This window comes from Rhinoraja longicauda, chromosome 12 (assembly GCF_053455715.1).
Source record: "Rhinoraja longicauda isolate Sanriku21f chromosome 12, sRhiLon1.1, whole genome shotgun sequence".
Taxonomy (NCBI): Eukaryota; Metazoa; Chordata; class Chondrichthyes; order Rajiformes; family Arhynchobatidae; genus Rhinoraja; species Rhinoraja longicauda.
In genome coordinates, this window is record NC_135964.1 from 33,711,737 (window position 1) to 33,730,758 (window position 19,022).

Below are 19,022 nucleotides of genomic sequence, written 5' to 3' on the forward strand. Positions count from 1 at the left end.
TTCAAAATAATTCATGGTGCCCTTGTTCATGTTTCATCCATTTATATTTCTGTGGCACAGAACTAATAGTTAAATAGCATGAAAACAAGCCCTTCAGCCCACTGAGCCTGCACTGACCATTAAGTACCCATTTTATTCTTTCGCATACCCCCCATCCCTTGGATTCCACTACTCACCCACACAATGACCAATTTACAGTGGCCAATTAACCTACCAAATTGCTTGTCTCTGAGATGTGGGAGGAAATTGGCGAACCCGGAGGAAACCCATATGTTAAAGAGGGAAAGTACAAACTTCACACAAACAACAGCAGAGGCCGGGATTGAACGTGGGTCTTTGGAGCTGTGAGGCAGCAGCTCTACCAGCTGCTCCTTAAAATCTTAAAGAGTTGGTGCTACGGTTGGGAACTCATAACAAAGAAGAATGAAACTTCCTACACTCACCATCGCAAGTGCATTTTTGTGAGTTGTTACTGTGTAAAAAGAGAAGTAATCTTCTCCATCAGCAAATCAAGTTTGAACAGACTATGGCTCATAACATAAGGTCCAAAAAGTATGTGAATGGTATGCTGCTGCAGTATAGCTAGTCAGTCAAGCAGAGCTGGAGTACACACTTAAAGAATAGGGATGCTGGGTTCTTTAATGTAAAATTACAAGCTGGCTTCATTTCCAATCCCTGCAATGTTTAGTGAGGACTATAACTGCAACATAATATAACTTCAACAAAATATCTTGGACAAAACCTAATGTATACTCCTACAGGAAAACTTTCAAATATTTTATTACCTTGGAAGTCTTATCACATCATTCTTGTAAATAAGTATGTAAAGTAAAATGAGGGGGAAAGCACTTTGAGGAGGCAGTGATTACTGCAATGCAGTTGCCAGAAGTTAGTCTGTGCTTGATATGTGCAAAATACCTAATCATGAGAAAACCCATGCAGTCATAGGGAGAATGTACAAACTTCATACAGATAACATCCCTAGTCAGGATCGAACCTGGGTCCCTGGCCATGTAAGGCAGCAACTCCACCACTGTGCTGCCCATGGTCTTGCCATTAACTGTATACTTTCCCCTTGCATTCAACCTCCCCAATTGCAACACCTCACACTTGCTCGGATTAAGCTCCATCTGCCATTTCTCTGCCCATTTCTGTTGCCGATCTATATCCCAAGGTTATCATATCATATATATATACAGCCGGAAACAGGCCTTTTCGGCCCTCCAAGTCCGTGCCGCCCAGTGATCCCCGCCACTATCCTACACCCACTAGGGACAATTTTCACATTTACCCAGCCAATTAACCTACATATACCTGTACGTCTTTGGAGTGTGGGAGGAAACCGAAGATCTCGGAGAAAACCCACGCAGGTCACGGGGAGAACGTACAAACTCCTTACAGTGCAGCACCCATAGTCAGGATCGAACCTGAGTCTCCGGCGCTGCATTCGCTGTAAAGCAGCAACTCTACCGCTGCGCTACCGTGCCTCTGATTCTTCTCAGTAGAGTTAATACAGAAAACTGAGGTCTTATCATCATAGTTATTTTTAAGTTGCTTTTGTGACCTAGAAATATGATTATATAAAGGGACGCTGTAAAACATTATACATATGGTGATCGATCGTTCCTTTGAGCTATGTTGGTGTTTAGGTCCTGAGTAGTTGCTCTGGAATTGCAGGCGTGCACTTTCCACTGTGAATCATGGACTGGCTGGTTTCAATATTGGTACACATGTAATGACATTACTCAGAAACGATGCAAAATTACAAGCACTCATTTCTTCAGACAACAAAAACATTGGAAGGAGATGTTAGTGTAAGGGGTTCCAAGTTATTGGGGCGCTCGTTACAACCGGGCTTCGAACTCTGCTTGTCAAGCACCTCCCCGACTCAAGTAGGAGCTTTATTTACTGCTGAGCACTCCTTGGGTCCTCACCACTCCACAGGTTGAGGAGCCAGCTAATTGATCTCCCATGCCTCAATCGTCCAGAACCAACTCTCAGATCCTCGACATGCCACTCCCCTCGCCCCCTTTATTCTATATTTTTTGTTTTGTATTTTTCTGGCAAAAGGATAATCTTATTGAAGCTAATTAACTGGTTCCAAAATCCAAGAAAATTAACAGAAATACTTGTTTGTTAAGTCCTTCAATAAAAGCACAACTATGTTGTATTGATTGAAATGGGCATCGGAATTGAAAATGTCTTGATTGAGAACAGTATTCGCAGTAATATGCAGTGAACTACTGATCTGAGAGTGTCTGGGATCAATTTCCTCCCAAGGATTGATCTTGCTCTAAGGTTGTCAAGCATCTTTTGTTGATGCTGCAGAGAACATGCTTGACCTCCCTTCAGCCTGTGGGAAATATTGTGCCCGACCAGTAATGCAACTCGTTGCAGTCATCTTTGATCTCTATTCCTGAATGCACTTTCCAAGAACAGTCTATTCATCCCGTTTCATACAGTATGTTGCACGTGGCTTCATCAATGGGAGTGTAAAGCTAATAATTCCTAACCCTTTCCTCCCCACGGTTACGTTGAATCTACGCATATCATACATGCTAGACTTTTGACTCATTTCAGTGTAGTCCTCCCAGCTGCTCTTGTGCCCAAAATGATAAAGAGTGTCTGCATTCTTTTGCTGCCAGACAGAGAATGAGATCAGAATTCTGCCTGAGGCTTTTAGTTGTACATTCATCCCTTGCCTCACCTCCTTCAAACTCTCCCCAAAGACCTGCTCAATAGCGTATGCAGCTGTTTAGTATTTGAACACTCTCCAGGTGTAAAAACGAAAACTTGAGGCTCTCTCATTTATAAACTGACACAACCATAAACAATTTGACATGTTTGTGGTCTTGCTTGCTCCTGAATGAGTTCAAGTTTGTGATGCTCATTCGGAGACCACGCAGCCTGTTTATTTACCTGCAGTCGGGTTCTTTTCTTGTAACGTGGCATGAGCCTATTTATTGTCACTCCTTCATCATTCTTGAGAAGGTGGCGAGCTGCCGCAGTAGACGGCACTCCCACGGTGATGTTGGGTTTCTTGTCGTGACTGACAATGAATCCTTGAGCAATTGGTTTATGCACATACACGTATGTTAGAAACCTGGATTTATTTATGCACGTAGCAAATTCCTTTAAATATTTGTCCATGAGCAGTACCTAACATAATTCAGCAGAATGAATGTTGTTTTGTTGTCCACCATCCTTTAAATATTTGTGATGAAGAGGAGGAAGCACATTCCCTACGTGTTTCGTACGTTTCTTCTGCAGAATCACCTCTGCTGGCTGATCAAGGTTGGGCAAGGGGGAAGGAAGAAGCACTCTGATTTGTTGTTTGCTGTCTAAACCTGCGGCATAGTAGAAGCCATTTGCCCCATCAAGTCTGTGCTGTCCCATCTATTCCTTTACCTCACTTATTTCCCTGGAACCTACTCTCTCTGAGATGTACATGAACTCCCTCAGACTATTCTTGCACCCCCATCCAGACTACAACTGATTTACAGTTTGCCTAGCAACCCGCATGTCTTTGGGATGTGGGAAGAACCCGGAGCACTCAGTGGAAAGCCATGCAGTCCCGGGGAGAATGTGTAAACTCCACACAGACAGCAGGATCAAAGCTGTGTCGGTGCAGCCATGATGCAGCAGCTCTACCTGCTGCACCAAGGTGCCATCTCTTTTGTGCTTTAATGTCACATGTGTGTCCTTCAGATTTCTTCACTGACAAAATCGTGTTTCGCAGAGGTGACGCAGATTGAGGATCCCAGGGCACAATGGCGGCAGGAGCAAGAACGCATGTTGAAGGAATACTTGGTGGTAGCCCAGGAGGCTCTGAATGCCAAGAAAGAGATCTACCAGGTGAAAAAGCAGCGGCTGGAACTCGCCCAGGAAGAGTACCAGCAACTGCATGACCTGTGCGAGAACGACAGCATCTCCTACGTCAGCAGTGAGTACTTTCCACCGGTATAAGTAGCAGCCACTATCGGGATAAATGTTAGTTGCACGTGTTATCAAAGGTCTCTAACTTCCAAGTCTCTAACTTCATGTAACCCTTGCTTTCCCTCCCTCTCTCCATCCCTCCCCCACCCTAGTTATCCGACTAGTTTCAATGTCCTCCTGATTAATTTTGTTGATTGTATGCCTTGTTTTCACATCCCCTTAGCTAACAATGAACCATTCTACATTTCCTTGATCAGCGTCTGCTTTGATCTGTCGTTTTCACACCTTACCTTTCCATATCTCTAGTCTCCCTCTCCCATGACTCTCAGTTTGAAGAAGGGCCTTGACCCAAAATGTCACCCATTTCTTCTCTCCAGAGATGCTGCCAGTCCTGTTGAGTTACTCCAGTATTTTGTGATTATCTTCAGTATAAACCAGCATCTGCAGTTCCTTCCTACACATTATAGAGTCATAGTCATAGAGTAAGAAAATAACTGCAGATGCTGGTACAAATCGAAGGTATTTATTCACAAAATGCTGGAGTAACTCAGCAGGTCAGGCAGCATCTCAGGAGAGAAGGAATGGGTGACGTTCCGGGTCGAGACCCTTCTTCAGACTGATGTCAGGGGGGCGGGACAAAGGAAGGATATAGGTGGAGACAGAAAGATAGAGGGAGATCTGGGAAGGGGAGGGGAAGAGAGGGACAGAGGAACTATCTAAAGTTGGAGAAGTCGATGTTCATACCACTGGGCTGCTAGCTGCCCAGGCGAAATTTGAGGTGCTGTTCCTCCAATTTTCGGTGGCCTCACTATGGCACTGGAGGAGGCCCATGACAGAAAGTATAAGAAGATAACTGCAGATGCTGGTACAAATCGAAGGTTTTTATTCACAAAATGCTGGAGTAACTCAGCAGGTCAGGCAGCATCTCGGGAGAGAAGGAATGGGAGGTGGAGTCATGACAGAAAGGTCAGACTGGGAATGGGAGGTGGAGTTGAAGTGCTCAGCCACCGGGAGATCAGGTTGGTTAAGGCAGACTGAGCACAGGTGTTGAGCGAAGGGATCGCCGAGCCTACGTTTGGTTTCGCCGATGTAAAGAAGTTGACATCTAGAGCAGCGGATGCAATAGATGAGGTTGGAGGAGGTGCAGGTGAATCTCTGTCTCACCTGGGAAGACTGTTTGGGTCCTTGGATGTGTTGAGGGGGGAGGTAAAGGGACAACCGCAGGAGATGCAACACCTGCGGTTGCAGGGGAAAGTGCCCTGGGATGGGGTGGTTTGGGTAGGAAGGGACGAGGGGACCAGGGAGTTACAGAGGGAACGGTCTCTGCGGAACGCAGAAAGGGGAGGGGATGGGAAGATGTGGCCAGTGGTGGGGTCCCGTTGTAGGTGATGGAAATGTTGGCGGATGATTTGTTGGATACGCTGGCTGGTGGGGTGGAAGGTGAGAATGAGGGGGATTCTGTCCTTGTTACGAGTGGGGGGAGGGGGAGCAAGAGCGGAGTGATACACAGAGTGATACCGTGTGGAAACAGGCCCTTCGGCCCAACTTGCCACACCGGCCAACATGTCCCAGCTACATTAGTCCCCAAAATCAATCATCATCGTAGTTCACTATACCTTTAAGCTGCCCTGAATATGGATTCAAAATAGCCTGTGTCCGAGTGTTTACATTTATGGATTAGTAGTTTGAGATATGTACACACACTCTCTTCCTACACCACCCCTCCCCTGCAAGCCATTCCATCATCTCCACATGTGGTTTTTTTCTTGAAGGTAGACACAAAATGCTGGAGTAACTCAGCTGGTCAGGCAGCATCTCTGGAGAGAAGGAATGGGTGACATTTCGGGTCAAGACCCTTCTTCAGATCTGTTAGCATTTTCTTAGTTGCATTTTTACTCTGGGGAGTTTCTGGGAACGGGAATTGTTCAACTGCAATGGTAGCAAGCTGGAATGTTGAGGCTTACTACACAAACAGAAGCATGACTTAGGCCCAGCATGTTCAGATTGGCACTAAAAGGAAACAATGTAGCCATTTTAATGCCAGTAACATGTGGCATTTATTTCCAAAGTCTTTTCTTTCAGGCATCTCGCTGTACGTTCTAATGCTGGCAGGACTGCTCCACATTGCAGGCTCTGCTTCTATCTTTAGAGTCATTTAATACACAGCGAAGATAGAGGGACTAAGTTTGACTGGATTTCACAGTGACAATCTTAAAATTGTACAGGTTCAGCTATAAGGATTTAATTTTACTTTATTTAGATAGGTTTAGCCATTTCTCATATTCACGCATTTGACTTTTCTCTCCGCCTCTCTCCTGCACTGCTTGTCTCCCTTCCTCCCTCACTGCCTGCCTCCAGTGCTGACTGCCTTCCTCCATCCCTCCCTCCCTACCTCCTTGCCTGCCTCCATTGCTGACGACCTTCCTCCATCCCCCCCTCCCTCCCTGCCTCCCTCCCTACCTCCCTCCCTGCCTGCCTCCAGTGCTGACCGCCACACTCCATGCTTCCCTCCCTCCCTCCATGCCTGTCTGTGTCTGTCCCCATCTTTTAGATCTGAAGTCCTAATTTTTTGATGTTTGCTTAAAAAAAGTGTGCGCAATGGCTTCATTGTGAGAGCTTCCCATTGTTTTTTCAATTGCTTTGATTTGCTGCTCATTGTAATCACAGATGCACACCCCTGGGAGTGAATTGGGAGGTGATGGCAGTGGATGCCAGTGATGTTGGGCATTAAATGACATCTGGTCCATCCAGCTTGCTTGTTCTATGCAGACATGATGCCAGTTGGATCACAGTCCACTACCCAACCCATCTGGTGCAGTGTCGTTACCAGCGAGAGGCAGAAAGCTAGATAAACATCGGCTAAGTAGTCAGAACGTGAATTTAGAGGAAAGGATGTTGATCTGAAAGGATAACTGTTTCTCACATTGCATTTTTTTTTGCAATGATACATTGGGCAGCACAGTGGCACAGTGATAGAGTTGCTGCCTTACAGCGCTAGATACCTAGGTTTGATCCAGGCTATGGGTGCTGTCTGTACGGAGTTTGCATGTTCTTCCTGTGACCGCTTGGGTTTTTTCTGGGTAATCCTGTTTCTCCCCACAATCCAGACATACAGGTCTGTAGGTTCATTGGCTTTGGTAAGTAGTTAAATTGTCCCTAGTGTGTAGGATAGTATTAGTGTACCTAGTGGGCCAAAGGGCTGTTTCCGTGCAGTATCTTTAAAGTAATTCCACAGATGCTGCCTGAACCCACTGGTTATCTTCAGTATTCTCTGTTTTTAGTATTAATGGGGGTTACATTTGGGCAATTCCTGTGTGATTCTCCCAGTAGATAATCAAAGCTGAGGAGAGAGGCCACTCTGGTCTGCAATATCATCAAACAATGCCTACGTCTCATGAGGTGATTTGTATCCGAGAGTTGACAAACTGGTTTCACTCCAGCTTGGAGAAATCTGCATCCACTTGCTGAGCTGGCAGCCTCCTCCATTGGCCCCTTTATACTCTGGAAAAGAAATGGCTCCTGGCATCTAATCTGGCTTTCATATGACCTGAGATTGTGATTCCTAACCTGTCCAAATAAAAGAAGGCGGTTGTGAAAGCAATCTAATCCCTTCATTTTGAAGAAGGCCGCTTTCTGTCAGGTGGTGCTCTCGTTACGCTTTACATTATCTAAAGGTGCATTTGGAATGGTGTAGCTACACAAACTACTGACAGGCAGTGCTCCCACTTTCACCTTCTCTCCTCATTAATTTATTTGCTAGAAGTCCAAGTATGCTTCGATATTGACACAAGGAACTGCAGATGCTAGTTTACAGAAAAAAAAGACACAAGTTGCTGGTGTAACCCAGCAGGTCAGGCAGCATCTCTGGAGAACATTTTGAGTTGGGATCCTTCTTCAGACACGATTATAATAGGTGGAAAATGCTGGAAGAGACGTGGGGGCAGGAACAAGTCAGCAAGTGATAGGTGGACACAGGTAGGGGTGGTTTAATTGGCAAATGAGTGGTCAAAGGCCAGGAATGAAAAGAAGGCAGTAGTCCATGAGATAAGGAGAGAAATATGAAGCTAGAAGGAGGGATATAGGTGGAAAGGGGTGGGACAGTGGGAAAAATGGGTGCATATTCAAGTGGGGCACAGGGAAGAGTGGGGGACAAAAGGAGGGTTATTGGTTAGTTACCTAAAATTGGGGAATTCAATGTTCATAAGCTACCCGAGCGACTCAGTGGTTTGATGTTGCTCATGTCAGGCTTCAGTAGATGTTAGGCAGTGGGCAGAGCATTTGCATCCACTTTTAAGCCTCCATTCTCACCGTTTTATGAACATCCCTTCAGACACCTCTCCGTGACGTGGATGAGAATGTGGTGTCAAAAAATTGTTCATTCTTTATCATTGATGTGGAACTGAGCTGAAGAAATCTTATTTCTAATTTATGTGGGTGTTGTGTTGGTTTGACCAGAATTTGGTTCCTCTCCCTAGATGCTTTGAGAGGTGAACAGTGGAGGTATCTACTCAAATCATTTTAGTTGTATGTTGAGGTTCCTCTACTGTGCTAATGAAATCTGTAATCTGAAGTATTTGTTTATTCTGGTGGAGCAATTAAGGAGTCGTGTATAGGCCAGATGGGATAAAGATAAGAGATTTTCTACCCCGATGAATGTTGATGCACAAACCATTTGTTTACATTAATCGAGTCTCACCTGACTTGCTTAAACTGATACAGGAATTTCATTTCCGAAACCACTAAGTCACGCATAGATCTCTGGCGAAAATTGTATTGTGGCTGAATTTTTTTTTTTTAAAGCACCAACACTTTAAATATTGTAGAGCTACAACTCCAGATGCTGTGCAAAACAAGGTGTTCTTGGTTGCCTTTTAACAGAAGACCTCTGTTAAGTTATTGTGCTGCTTTGCAATGGTAGAGCCAGAGTAGAGGTCAGATGAGTCATGACCATTTTCCCTCTTGCACCCACCAGCATGGCTTTCCTGAACCTCCACCTTCCCACCTACCTCTCCATGTAAACAGCTCTCTCACTGCCTTGATCACTTTCACCTTGTAAGTTGTTTGGTCTTCAAACTGGTAGCTGTGATATTCTTTGGATCTGTTGTGTAATTGGCCATTTCTCCCATTCCTCCTCCAGTCAACTTGACACATTCCCTAAGAACTGGACCAGTGTTACCAAAGCTCTGCTTTATAAGTTAGATTTTTTTTTCAGGTGGTTGGAACTTCATCTGTTCATTAATTCCATATTGCTGATTTTTTTCCAAACAGTGTATTCAAGTTCATCCTCCAACACAAAGTATGATCCTGATCAGATCAAAGCAGAAATTGCAAGTCGAAGAGAAGGGGTAAGTGAGTGACTGAACGTGGTTATGGTAGTAAACCAATCGCTCTGTCTCTGACCTCTTGTGTCAAATCTGTGGAAATGCTTAGAGAAGGTTAAAGTTTTATAATCTTTATCTTTACTACATATTTTCACCATATATTTAATAATGCTGCAAATAATACTGCAAACCTCACTGTTTGCCTCAGTTTTGTGAGTTAAGAGGAGGATGTGAGTCAGTTCACAAGATTGTGAGTCAGTTCACAAGATGGATCTCTTGGCATTCTCCTGCTACAAAGTGCTGGGATTTATGATGAAAGAAATTATTACGGAACAACTGGAGGAAGTACCAAATTAAAGCCAAAGTGCGTTAGTAAAATGAAAACAAGCCACCATTGATTCTGGAAGACTGAAATAAAAGTAGGAATTGCTGTTACTCAATAAGTCATGTAGCATCCATAGAGAGAGAAATGGAATAATAGTTCCAAAATCAGGAGTGAAGATTGTGGAGGAAAACAGCATTTGAGCAGTGGCAGAGCTATGGAAGAGCAAGGCGGTGATAGGATGGAAGGAGGTGTGGTGAAATTGCAAAAGGGTTGCTAAAGTATGGCAAAACAAAGTGAAAATAAGTCACATTTGGCAGCGGAAGATGAGTAAAGCTGGGCTAGTTTAACTTAACGGCATTCTTTTCATGAGGTGAATGTAGTTTTGTATCCTTATTTAATTTGGTAAACTTTATTTACCTTTACAAAAACTGGTAAATGAAGTAAAGGGTTACAGAATTAAGCTGGACATATCTGCTTCATATCAGTAGGAACACTCTATAGCATTGGTTCATGTCAAGTCAAGTCATTTGTCTATCCACAGTACAATGAGGTGCAGGCACAATGGAAATCTCACTTGCAGCAACATTACAGGTGCCTAGGGAAGAATGAAAATTGATTGGTGTTGGGTGAACTGTATGAAATGGTGTATTGTGTTATGAGTAATAAGCAATATATAAAATACATAAAAGCAGGATGATGGACAATCGCATGGTCCAGTTCTCTCTGATGAAAAGGCAAATAGTATTGACAGGGTGAAAGTTATATATCAAGTTTAACAAAAGGAATTGTGAAAACAAATGCAGCAGTTAGTTACCTGAGATCCAGGATGGGAATGATGCAATGGTGGCACAGTGGTGCAGCAGGTAGTGCTGCTGTCTCACAACACCAGCGACCCAGGTTCAATCCTGACATTGGGTGCTGTCTGCGTGGAATTTGCACATTCTTCCTATGATCTTATTGGTTTCCTCTGGATGATGTGGTTTCCTTCCACATCCCAAAGATTAAGTGGCCTCATAAAAAAATATAAAAGTGCCCTCGTGTGCAGGGAGTGGATGCAAAATTGGGATAACATAGAACTAGTGTGAAAGGGCGATCGATGGTGGGTGTGGACTCACTGGGCCAAATGAGCTGTTTCCATGCAGTGTCAACCCCTCCCTCCACCTCTTCACCCACATCTCCATCGCTTGAGGGAGATAGCATCTTTCCTAATGGTTTGCTGTATCCACTAGAAAGTCCTTTATATTAAATATTAACTTTACCTCAAATTTTAGTCCCATGAAAGTGGTCATTAACGGGCTCAGGTTTAAGAGATAAGATGAGGTGGATTTTTTTAAATTGTGAGATGGAATATGCTAAGGGCAAGGATGGTGGAAGCTGATGGATATTATATTACAAAATGCAGGGTGAGAAATGTGCAGAGCTAAGGGAAAGGCTTGGTCATCGGAACCAAATTGGATTGGTCTTTCAAAGATCTGGGCGGAATAAACTCAGTGCTTTGTTGGTCCTCTGTGAATACTGTACCTCCACAGATGTTAAAGGTGTTTTTCTCCAAGGAGGAGAGAATACCATGAGCATCTTTTTAAAAGTTTATGTGCAATTCTGGATGGCATAATTTTGCTAAGTTTTTAAAGTAATGTGACATCTTAAGCTAATGCTGATACACTTCTACCTCTCACTCTTGTCCAAGTAACTTGGTTCAAGGTTATTAACTATTTAATACATTTCCACCGGCTGATTTTCAGAGGAATGTCGCTGAATTAGAGTGTTGCCAGTAAAATTTTAATTCCTTTGGGGTAATTTGTTTTTCGTCTTATTATTGCTAATTCATCAGGCTTGTTAAACATGCAGAAGTATTAAATGTTAAAGAATTTCTTCCCCTCTTCCTTCCTTTATTGAGTTGCACAGTTTGCTAACTAAATTAAGACCCTAATAAGATTTTGATCTCTCTAGGCTATTGCAACTATATCTTCCATTTCTCCATCACTGGCCTCTGTGCATAAAGCTGCCAATTGTTGGCTTCTGCTTAATACCAATATTTTAACCCTCCACCTACCTCCCCACCCATCTTCAACTCTACCTCCAGTTAACCTTGCATTATTTCCTACCACACATCCATTGTTCGTTGTGAATGTAACTTTATCAAGGAGTTTGGAAAACTAAAGTTACTGACAAGGGGCAATCCGGTTGTGCAATCTGTGCCAAAAGACACAACTCACAATGCTTGCAATGTCAGCTTCTCGTTAGTCAGAAAATTGTCTGGGTGCCAGTGGACATATTACTCTGCCCCACCCAAGATCAGTTGGAAAGCTGCCAGCACCCTTTACTGGCAGAAACTTATGGAATTTGGACAAATAAAGCCAACTAAATGGTCTCACTTACTCATGATTGCCCAAACTCTATTTTTTGTACAGTTAATGCAGCCAGGAATCTTTGCTGAACAGTTTTGACATATTCTTTGTCACTACGAATGAATGCTGTTGCACTGCATTGAGGCATCGGTGAAACGCGAGCACTGCAATAGTTGTCACGATTTGCTTCTTAGGCTGCAGAATGTTTTGATTGCTATGGCTGAAATTAAACTGAGGGTGGATGGTTTTTGACATCCCAAAGATGAATGAACGTGGCTGTTTTTTACTCGCATCCCAAAAATTATGAAGGTGGCTGTTTTTAGCTCCCATTCCAAAGATGTATGAGGGTGGAAGGTTGTGTAAACTGCACTCACCTAGTGTGCAAGAGGATGGCAGGATCTAAGGGGAGTTGATGAGAATAGAAATAGGATTAGTATAAACGTCACTTGATAGTCAGCACAGGCACGAGCTGAACGGCTTGATTCCATTCTGTATGATGCAATGAGCATGATTACTCAGTAAGTTCTCCAAATCTGGTAGTGTTTAATGGAAATAACTTTTTTTGCTTTTAGGTTTCCAGATTGAAAAGGGAGCTGGCACAGATGAAACAAGAGTTGCAATGCAAGGAGAAAGGCGTAGAGACATTACAAGAGTAAGTGTGGTATTTAACGAGTTACTAGACCAAGTGGACCCGTTGGGCCCAAACCTCTCCTGCATGGTGCAGCACCCTGTCCTCCCCTCCTCCCCTCTCTCCTCAACCCCCCCTTCCCATTTCCCTTCTCCCCCACTCCCCCCTTCCCCCCTCCCTCCCTCCTCCCCTCCCCCTCCCCTCCTTTTAAACTTAAAAATGTGAACAACTTTAAAAATATAACACCGATTTCAATAAAACTACTTGCATTATCACGAAAGTGACAATGGCGAGTAAGGTGTGCCTACAATTGTCGCGCTATCGTGTACCAGTTTTGGCTGAAGTTCAGTCACAAACAAGATAACAAATGAGTTTTAGTATATAGATAACAAATATTTTTTGAAAGATGCATTTTATTTTCAAATCAACTCTCCGTTTAAAAATAAAACCCTGTGGTCACATGTGACCGAACGAAAATTAGACGCAGTTCTTCTACAATTGACTATCATTAAAATGGAAATAGGACCTCAAGGTATTGAAGGGATTAGTATTTGGAAACACAGAACAAAAATGTCACGAGTATAAATTGTTTGTCCCTTTCATTTATTTTTTCTCAACATGCCTTCTTGTTTTGTGATGTGGTCCATTTTGCACTTTTTAAAAACATTTTTATGCCAGATCATGGGTTGGTTCACTAAATTTGCTTTAGAGTGGTGGATTAGTGATGACGCTGAGTTGTTAAACTGATCATTCACTTGGAAATCGTATTAATCGCTGATGATATAGTTGCCAGAAAATATTTTTCATTATTGTCGTAAAATTGAATTTCTCCCTTGCTGTATGATTTGAGATGATCTTCATTGTTTGTTCCTTGCATATTGATTATCCATCAGTCTAACATGTTGTAATATTACAACTAAACCTTTCTCACCAGCAGTAGTTCTGATTTGCCGTCACGAGTCACCTAAACCTGGCGGTACTTTTCAGTCTGAGGGAGGCTGCAGATGTTAATTTTAATCCAAACACTTTCTTGTCTCCAGAGTAAGGGAAGTGAGTAAAGAGGCTGGTACATTTTTCTGTTTTTAAGATTCTGGCACTGAATAGTGCCAAATATTTACCGAAAGGTATAATAGGTGACATTCCTGCCATCCCTGTCATCTCTGTCATGTTTAGGAAGGAACTGCAGATGCTGGTTTAACCCGAAGATAGACACAAAAAGCTAGAGTAACTCAGCGGGACGGGCAGCATCCCTGAAGAGAAGGAATGGGTGACGTTTCGGGTCGTTCCCTTCTTCAGACTGGTTAGGGATACGGGAAACGAGAGATATTGATGATGACATAGAGAGATAAAGAACATTGAATGAAAGATATTAAAAAAGTAACGATGATAATTGAGACAGGCCATTGTTAGCTGTCTGTTGCGTGAAGATGAGAAGCCAGTGCAAATTGGGTGGGGGAGGGATAGAGAGAGAGGGAATGCCAGGGTTACTTGAAGTTACAGAAATCAATATTCATACCACTGGGCTGTAAGCTGCCCAAGCGAAATATGTGATGCTGTTCCTCCAATTTGCGTTTAGCTTCACTCTGACAATGGAGGAGATCTAGGTCCGAATGGAGGAGATCCGCCTTCCCTCCGCAACTCCCTGGTTTCCGCCTTCCGCGGAGACTGTTGCCTCTGCAACTCCCTGGTTAACTCATCCCTTCCCACCCAAACCACCCCCTCCGGTACCTTCCCCTGCAACCGCAGAAGATGCAACACCTGTTTCTATACCTCCTCCTTCGTTGACTCTGTCCAGGGACCCCGAAAGTCCTTTCAGGTTAGGGAGAGGTTTATTTGCACCTCCTCCAACCTCATCTACAGTATCTGTTGTTCAAGATGTGGACTCTTACACCTCTGCGAGACCAAACGTAGACCGGGGGATTGTTTCGCTGAACACCTTCGCTCAGTCTGCCTGAACCTACTTGATCTCTCAGTTGCTGAACACTTTAATTCTTCTTCCCATTCCCACACAGACCTTTTTGTCCTAAGTCTCCTCCATTGTCAGAGTGAGGCTAGACGCAAATTGGAGAAACAGCATCTCATATTTCGCTTGGGCAGCTTACAGCCCAGTGGTATGAATATTGATTTCTCTAACTTCAAGTAACCCTGGCATTCCCTCTCTCGCTTATCCCTCCCCCACCCAAGTTGCACTAGCTTCTCATCTTCACCCAACAAACAGCGAACAATGGCCTGTTTCCTTCTCATGGTAACTTTTTTGCATATCTTTCATTCATTGTTCTTTATCTTTCTACATCATCGTCTGTATCTCTCGTTTCCCTTTTCCCTAACCGGTCTGAAGAAGGGTCCTTTCACCGTCCGGCGCGGCCTGGCAACTTCAACTGCCTGACCGCAGGAGAAGACGGCAGGGGAAGAGAAAATACATTTTGGCCTTCCATCACAGTGAGGAGGTGACTGGAGGAGACTCACTGTGATGGATGTTTCTTTTTTTTGTTTTGTGTTGGTTTGTGGTTGTGTAATTGCTTATTTTATTGCTCTTACTGTTGGACTGTGGGTGACAAAATCTTGTCCAAAATACTTTTTTTTTTGGATGACAATTAAGGTAATTCTGATTCTGATTCTGAACCCAAAACATCACCCATTCACTCCAGAGATGCTGCCTGTCCTGCAGAGTTACTCTAGCTTTTTGTGTCTCTCTCTAAAATGTTGCCTGATTCTGCTTCTTGTCCCATTCTTCTTGCCAGGTTAGTTGGCATCTTTGGAGAGACATATTAATGTTTAGAATAGCAGACTTCATCAGATTCTTCTTACTTCTAAAATAACCCCTTTTACTTCTTAAAATAACCCACCGTGTTGGAAATTCATCCTGTCAACTGCAAACAAAACACAGGCATTGTGCTGCTGAAAACTGAGAGCGAAATAATTCTGTGCACGGATCCTGATGTCTGTGCTCACTCCCAATGTCTTCTGTTTTTAGGTGAGATTTCATAGTTTCAGAATGTGTGAGCACATTATGCCCCGAGTGGAACTATGGCCAAAAAACAACTGCAGTGCAATGCCAAAAAATCTTCCTTCAGTGAGATTTACAACCACTCACGCTGATTCCTCCGAAACATTTAAATGCAAGTTGCATTCAACCTGCACTCGAGACAAACTGTGTGCTGCACACCACTCCATACACCTCCTCCAACCTCATTTACTCTCCGCTGTTCCAGATGTCAACATCTCTACATCGGCGAGACCAGGCGCAGGCTCGGCGATCGTTTCGCTCAACACCTCCAGTCAGTCCGTCTCAACCAACCTGATCTCCCGGTGGCTCAGCACTTCAACTCCCCCTCCCATTCCCAATCTGACCTTTCTGTCCTGGGCCTCCTCCATTGTCCGAGTGACGCCCAGTGCAAATTGGAGGAACAGCACCTTATATTTCGCTTGGGTAGTTTACACCCCAGCGGAATGAACATTGACCTCTAACTTCAGGTGGTCCCTGCTTCCCCTCTCTATCCCTTCCCCCTTCCCAGTTCTCCCACTAGTCTTCCTGTCTCCGACTACATCCTATCTTTGTCCCCCCCCCTCCCCTGACATCAGTCTGAAGAAGGGTCTCAACCCGAAACGTCATCCATTCCTTCTCTCCTGAGATACTGCCTGACCCGCTGAGTTACTCCAGCATTTTGTGTCTACACTCCATACCCATGGTCTACTCTGGGCACTGCTCACTCTGAGGGAGTCCATTGAGGAGGACGAGAGGATCATAAACCACAGTGAGGGAGAGTTCATGTTAGCTTGGGATGTGCATTGCTATCTATTGTGTTTTCCAATGACACTGGTGGCTTTGAGTCTCTTAGACACTCAACTCCCTGAAAGATGGCTTCAGTGAAAGAGTTTAGGAGTCTATGAATTATATTAGCTTTGGTTTGTTTTTATTGATGATATTTATAACATTTGCTATTATTTAAATGAAAATCACAAAGACTAGTCAGAACTCTAATCAATAGTGTTTTGTTGAACCAGTGGAAAATACGGTGTTTTCTCATTGCAGGGTGTGTTGTAGAAATAGCACAGAAGCTGTTTTCATTTAAACATTGCATCAAAACTTTCCATTCTTTGATTTATGAATTGTGATATTCTGCATACTTAAATCACAAAAACAGGCATTCGGGACTGGATGAAAATGCGACATTCCCGAATTTCAAGTAGCCCTTGCATTCCCTCTCCATCCCTCCCTCACCCTAGTCGTCCCACTGCTTTCACTGTCATCCTGCTTAGTTTCACTGTTCGTAACCCCTCGTAATCTCCTCTTCCACAGCCAACAATGGACCATTGTGGGCTCCACCTTTCCTTGATCATCGGTGGTGGCTTTGGTTTGTTCTTTTCATATATTTCATTCATTTGTTCTTTGTACCTTCTTGTATCTCTAGTTTCTCCTCTCTTGAGCCATTCAACTAGAGTAGAAGCAATGACATTTGGGAAACAGTGGGGAGATGTGATGCAGGTAGTCATAATTTGAGAGGTGGCACCTGATCAAAGTGATCAAATATCATATGATCAAATGTCCAGGAAAAGTATGCTTGCACATATAGATCTCTGATGACCTCTATTTCAAAGTGCTTTACTGCTCGGGAAGTACTTTTGAAGCTAGCCTCTGTAGCACAGGAGTGCAGACAGAGAAGATTCACCGGACATTGACTGGATTGGATGACGTCAGGTAGCGGGGAGAGATTATATAGATGTGGCTTGTTTTCACTGGACCGAAAGAGACAGAGGAGTGACAAGACATGCATTTATGATTATGAAAAGCATAGAGAGAGTAGATAGTCACGATTTGTTAAAAAATTAAAAGGTGATAGAATGGAGATTTAAAAGAGATCTCAGGGGTAAGTTTTTTTAAATTTCCAAACAGTGGTTGATATCTGGAACATGCTGCCAGAGGAGCTGGTGAGATCAAATACAATTATGTATTTACTGTAAGTACTGTAATTACTGTAAGACATTTAGACAGACACTTAACTAGACAATTCACAGAGGGATATGGTCCTCGTGTGGGCAAATGGGATTAGTGTATCTGGGCAAAATGGTCAGCATGGACATGTTGGGCTGAAGGGCCCATTTATGTACAACTCTATGACTCTTTGGTTGTCACAGTGTAGCAAGAGCATGATTATTCTCTTGGAGAGGATGTAGCAGCGATTTATCAGGATGTGGCCTGGGATGTGGTCTCAGTTACAAGGAATGACAGGATAGATTAGGTTTGTTTTCCTTGGAGCAGAGGAGGATGTTGGGCAACTTGAGAGAGTTGCACAAAAATATAAGGGGTATAAAAAGGATAGACTGTAGTAAACATTTACCACATTGCCGAGGTACCTATGACCAGAGGACATAGATTTAAGGTAAGGACCGATGAAGCGGCCGCTGGAGGAGATGCGGGAGGAGGAGGAGAAGAAACTGCCCGTTGGGGGATGTATTCCGGTGATGGTGCGGGGCACTGGGCACTGGGCCCCGGCGGGAGGGGGGATTGGACGATGCCGTTGGTTGCAGCAGGCGCTGGAGGAGACGAAGCTGTAACGATCAGACAACGGGGTCGACGACCATCTCCTTCCTGCTCGGATTCTCCCCCGGGGCCGGTTGAAGTGGTCGTCGTCGACGATGCCGTCGGTTGAAGCGGCCGCTGGAGGAGACGCGGGAGGAGGAGGAAGCTGCCCGTTGGAGGTTGTATTCCGGTGATGGTGCGGGGTGCTGATCCCGGACGGGAGCGGGGACTCGACGACGCCTTCGGTTGAAGCGGACGCTTGAGACGGAGGGGAAGGTTCAGTCGGCGGGGTGGACTTCCATCTCCCTCCTGCTCGGAGTCTCCCCCGGGGCTGGGTGCAGGCGAGGGGGGAGAGGAAAGGGGAGTGGGAATCACTGACCCCGACCTGCCAGCAACCGTCTTCTTTCTCTTGTCTCTGGCGCCGTGTTGCTCGGGGGGGGGGGAACGCAATATTGTGACGTCACATGCTGAGGACCTTTAAGAAGTCGGATTGAAAGGTGATTTTTAAACTTTAAAATCTCTCTAACTTAAAAAATATAAGACCAATTTAAATTTAAACTTTCATTAAGAGTACCAGGACAATGGTGATTAAGGTGGTGGTAGAATTGTGGCGCTATCGTTTACTGTTTTGTCGTAGTGCCACGACCAAATCTTAGAAATATATATATATATTTATACAAGACCAGAGTTTTAGTAATATTAATATATATAGATATATATATTGATAGATATAATGAAGATTCTTTTCACCAGAGTAGTTAGAATTTGGAATACTGTCTAAGATGGTGGTGGAGCCAGGTGCTTCATTATATTTAAGAAGAATCTAGAGGTGCTCTTGGATCACAAGGACATAGAAGGTTACAGATCAAGTGGTGTTAAATGGGATTAATATACTTGTGAGTTGGCATGACTATGGTGGGCCAAATGGCCATTTTCTGTGCTA

General features: G+C 44.0%; 1 protein-coding gene across 1 annotated transcript in view; it reads left to right on the forward strand.

Annotated features, from left to right (window-relative positions):
- The window catches only part of wwc3 (WWC family member 3), a 180,111-nt gene that overhangs the window by 104,071 nt on the left and 57,018 nt on the right, over positions 1–19,022 (forward strand). The window contains exons 3-5 of the mRNA XM_078409450.1: positions 3,740–3,943; positions 9,205–9,281; positions 12,503–12,582. Coding sequence (XP_078265576.1) covers positions 3,740–3,943; positions 9,205–9,281; positions 12,503–12,582 — 361 coding nt within the window. The remainder of the gene's footprint in view (positions 1–3,739; positions 3,944–9,204; positions 9,282–12,502; positions 12,583–19,022) is intronic.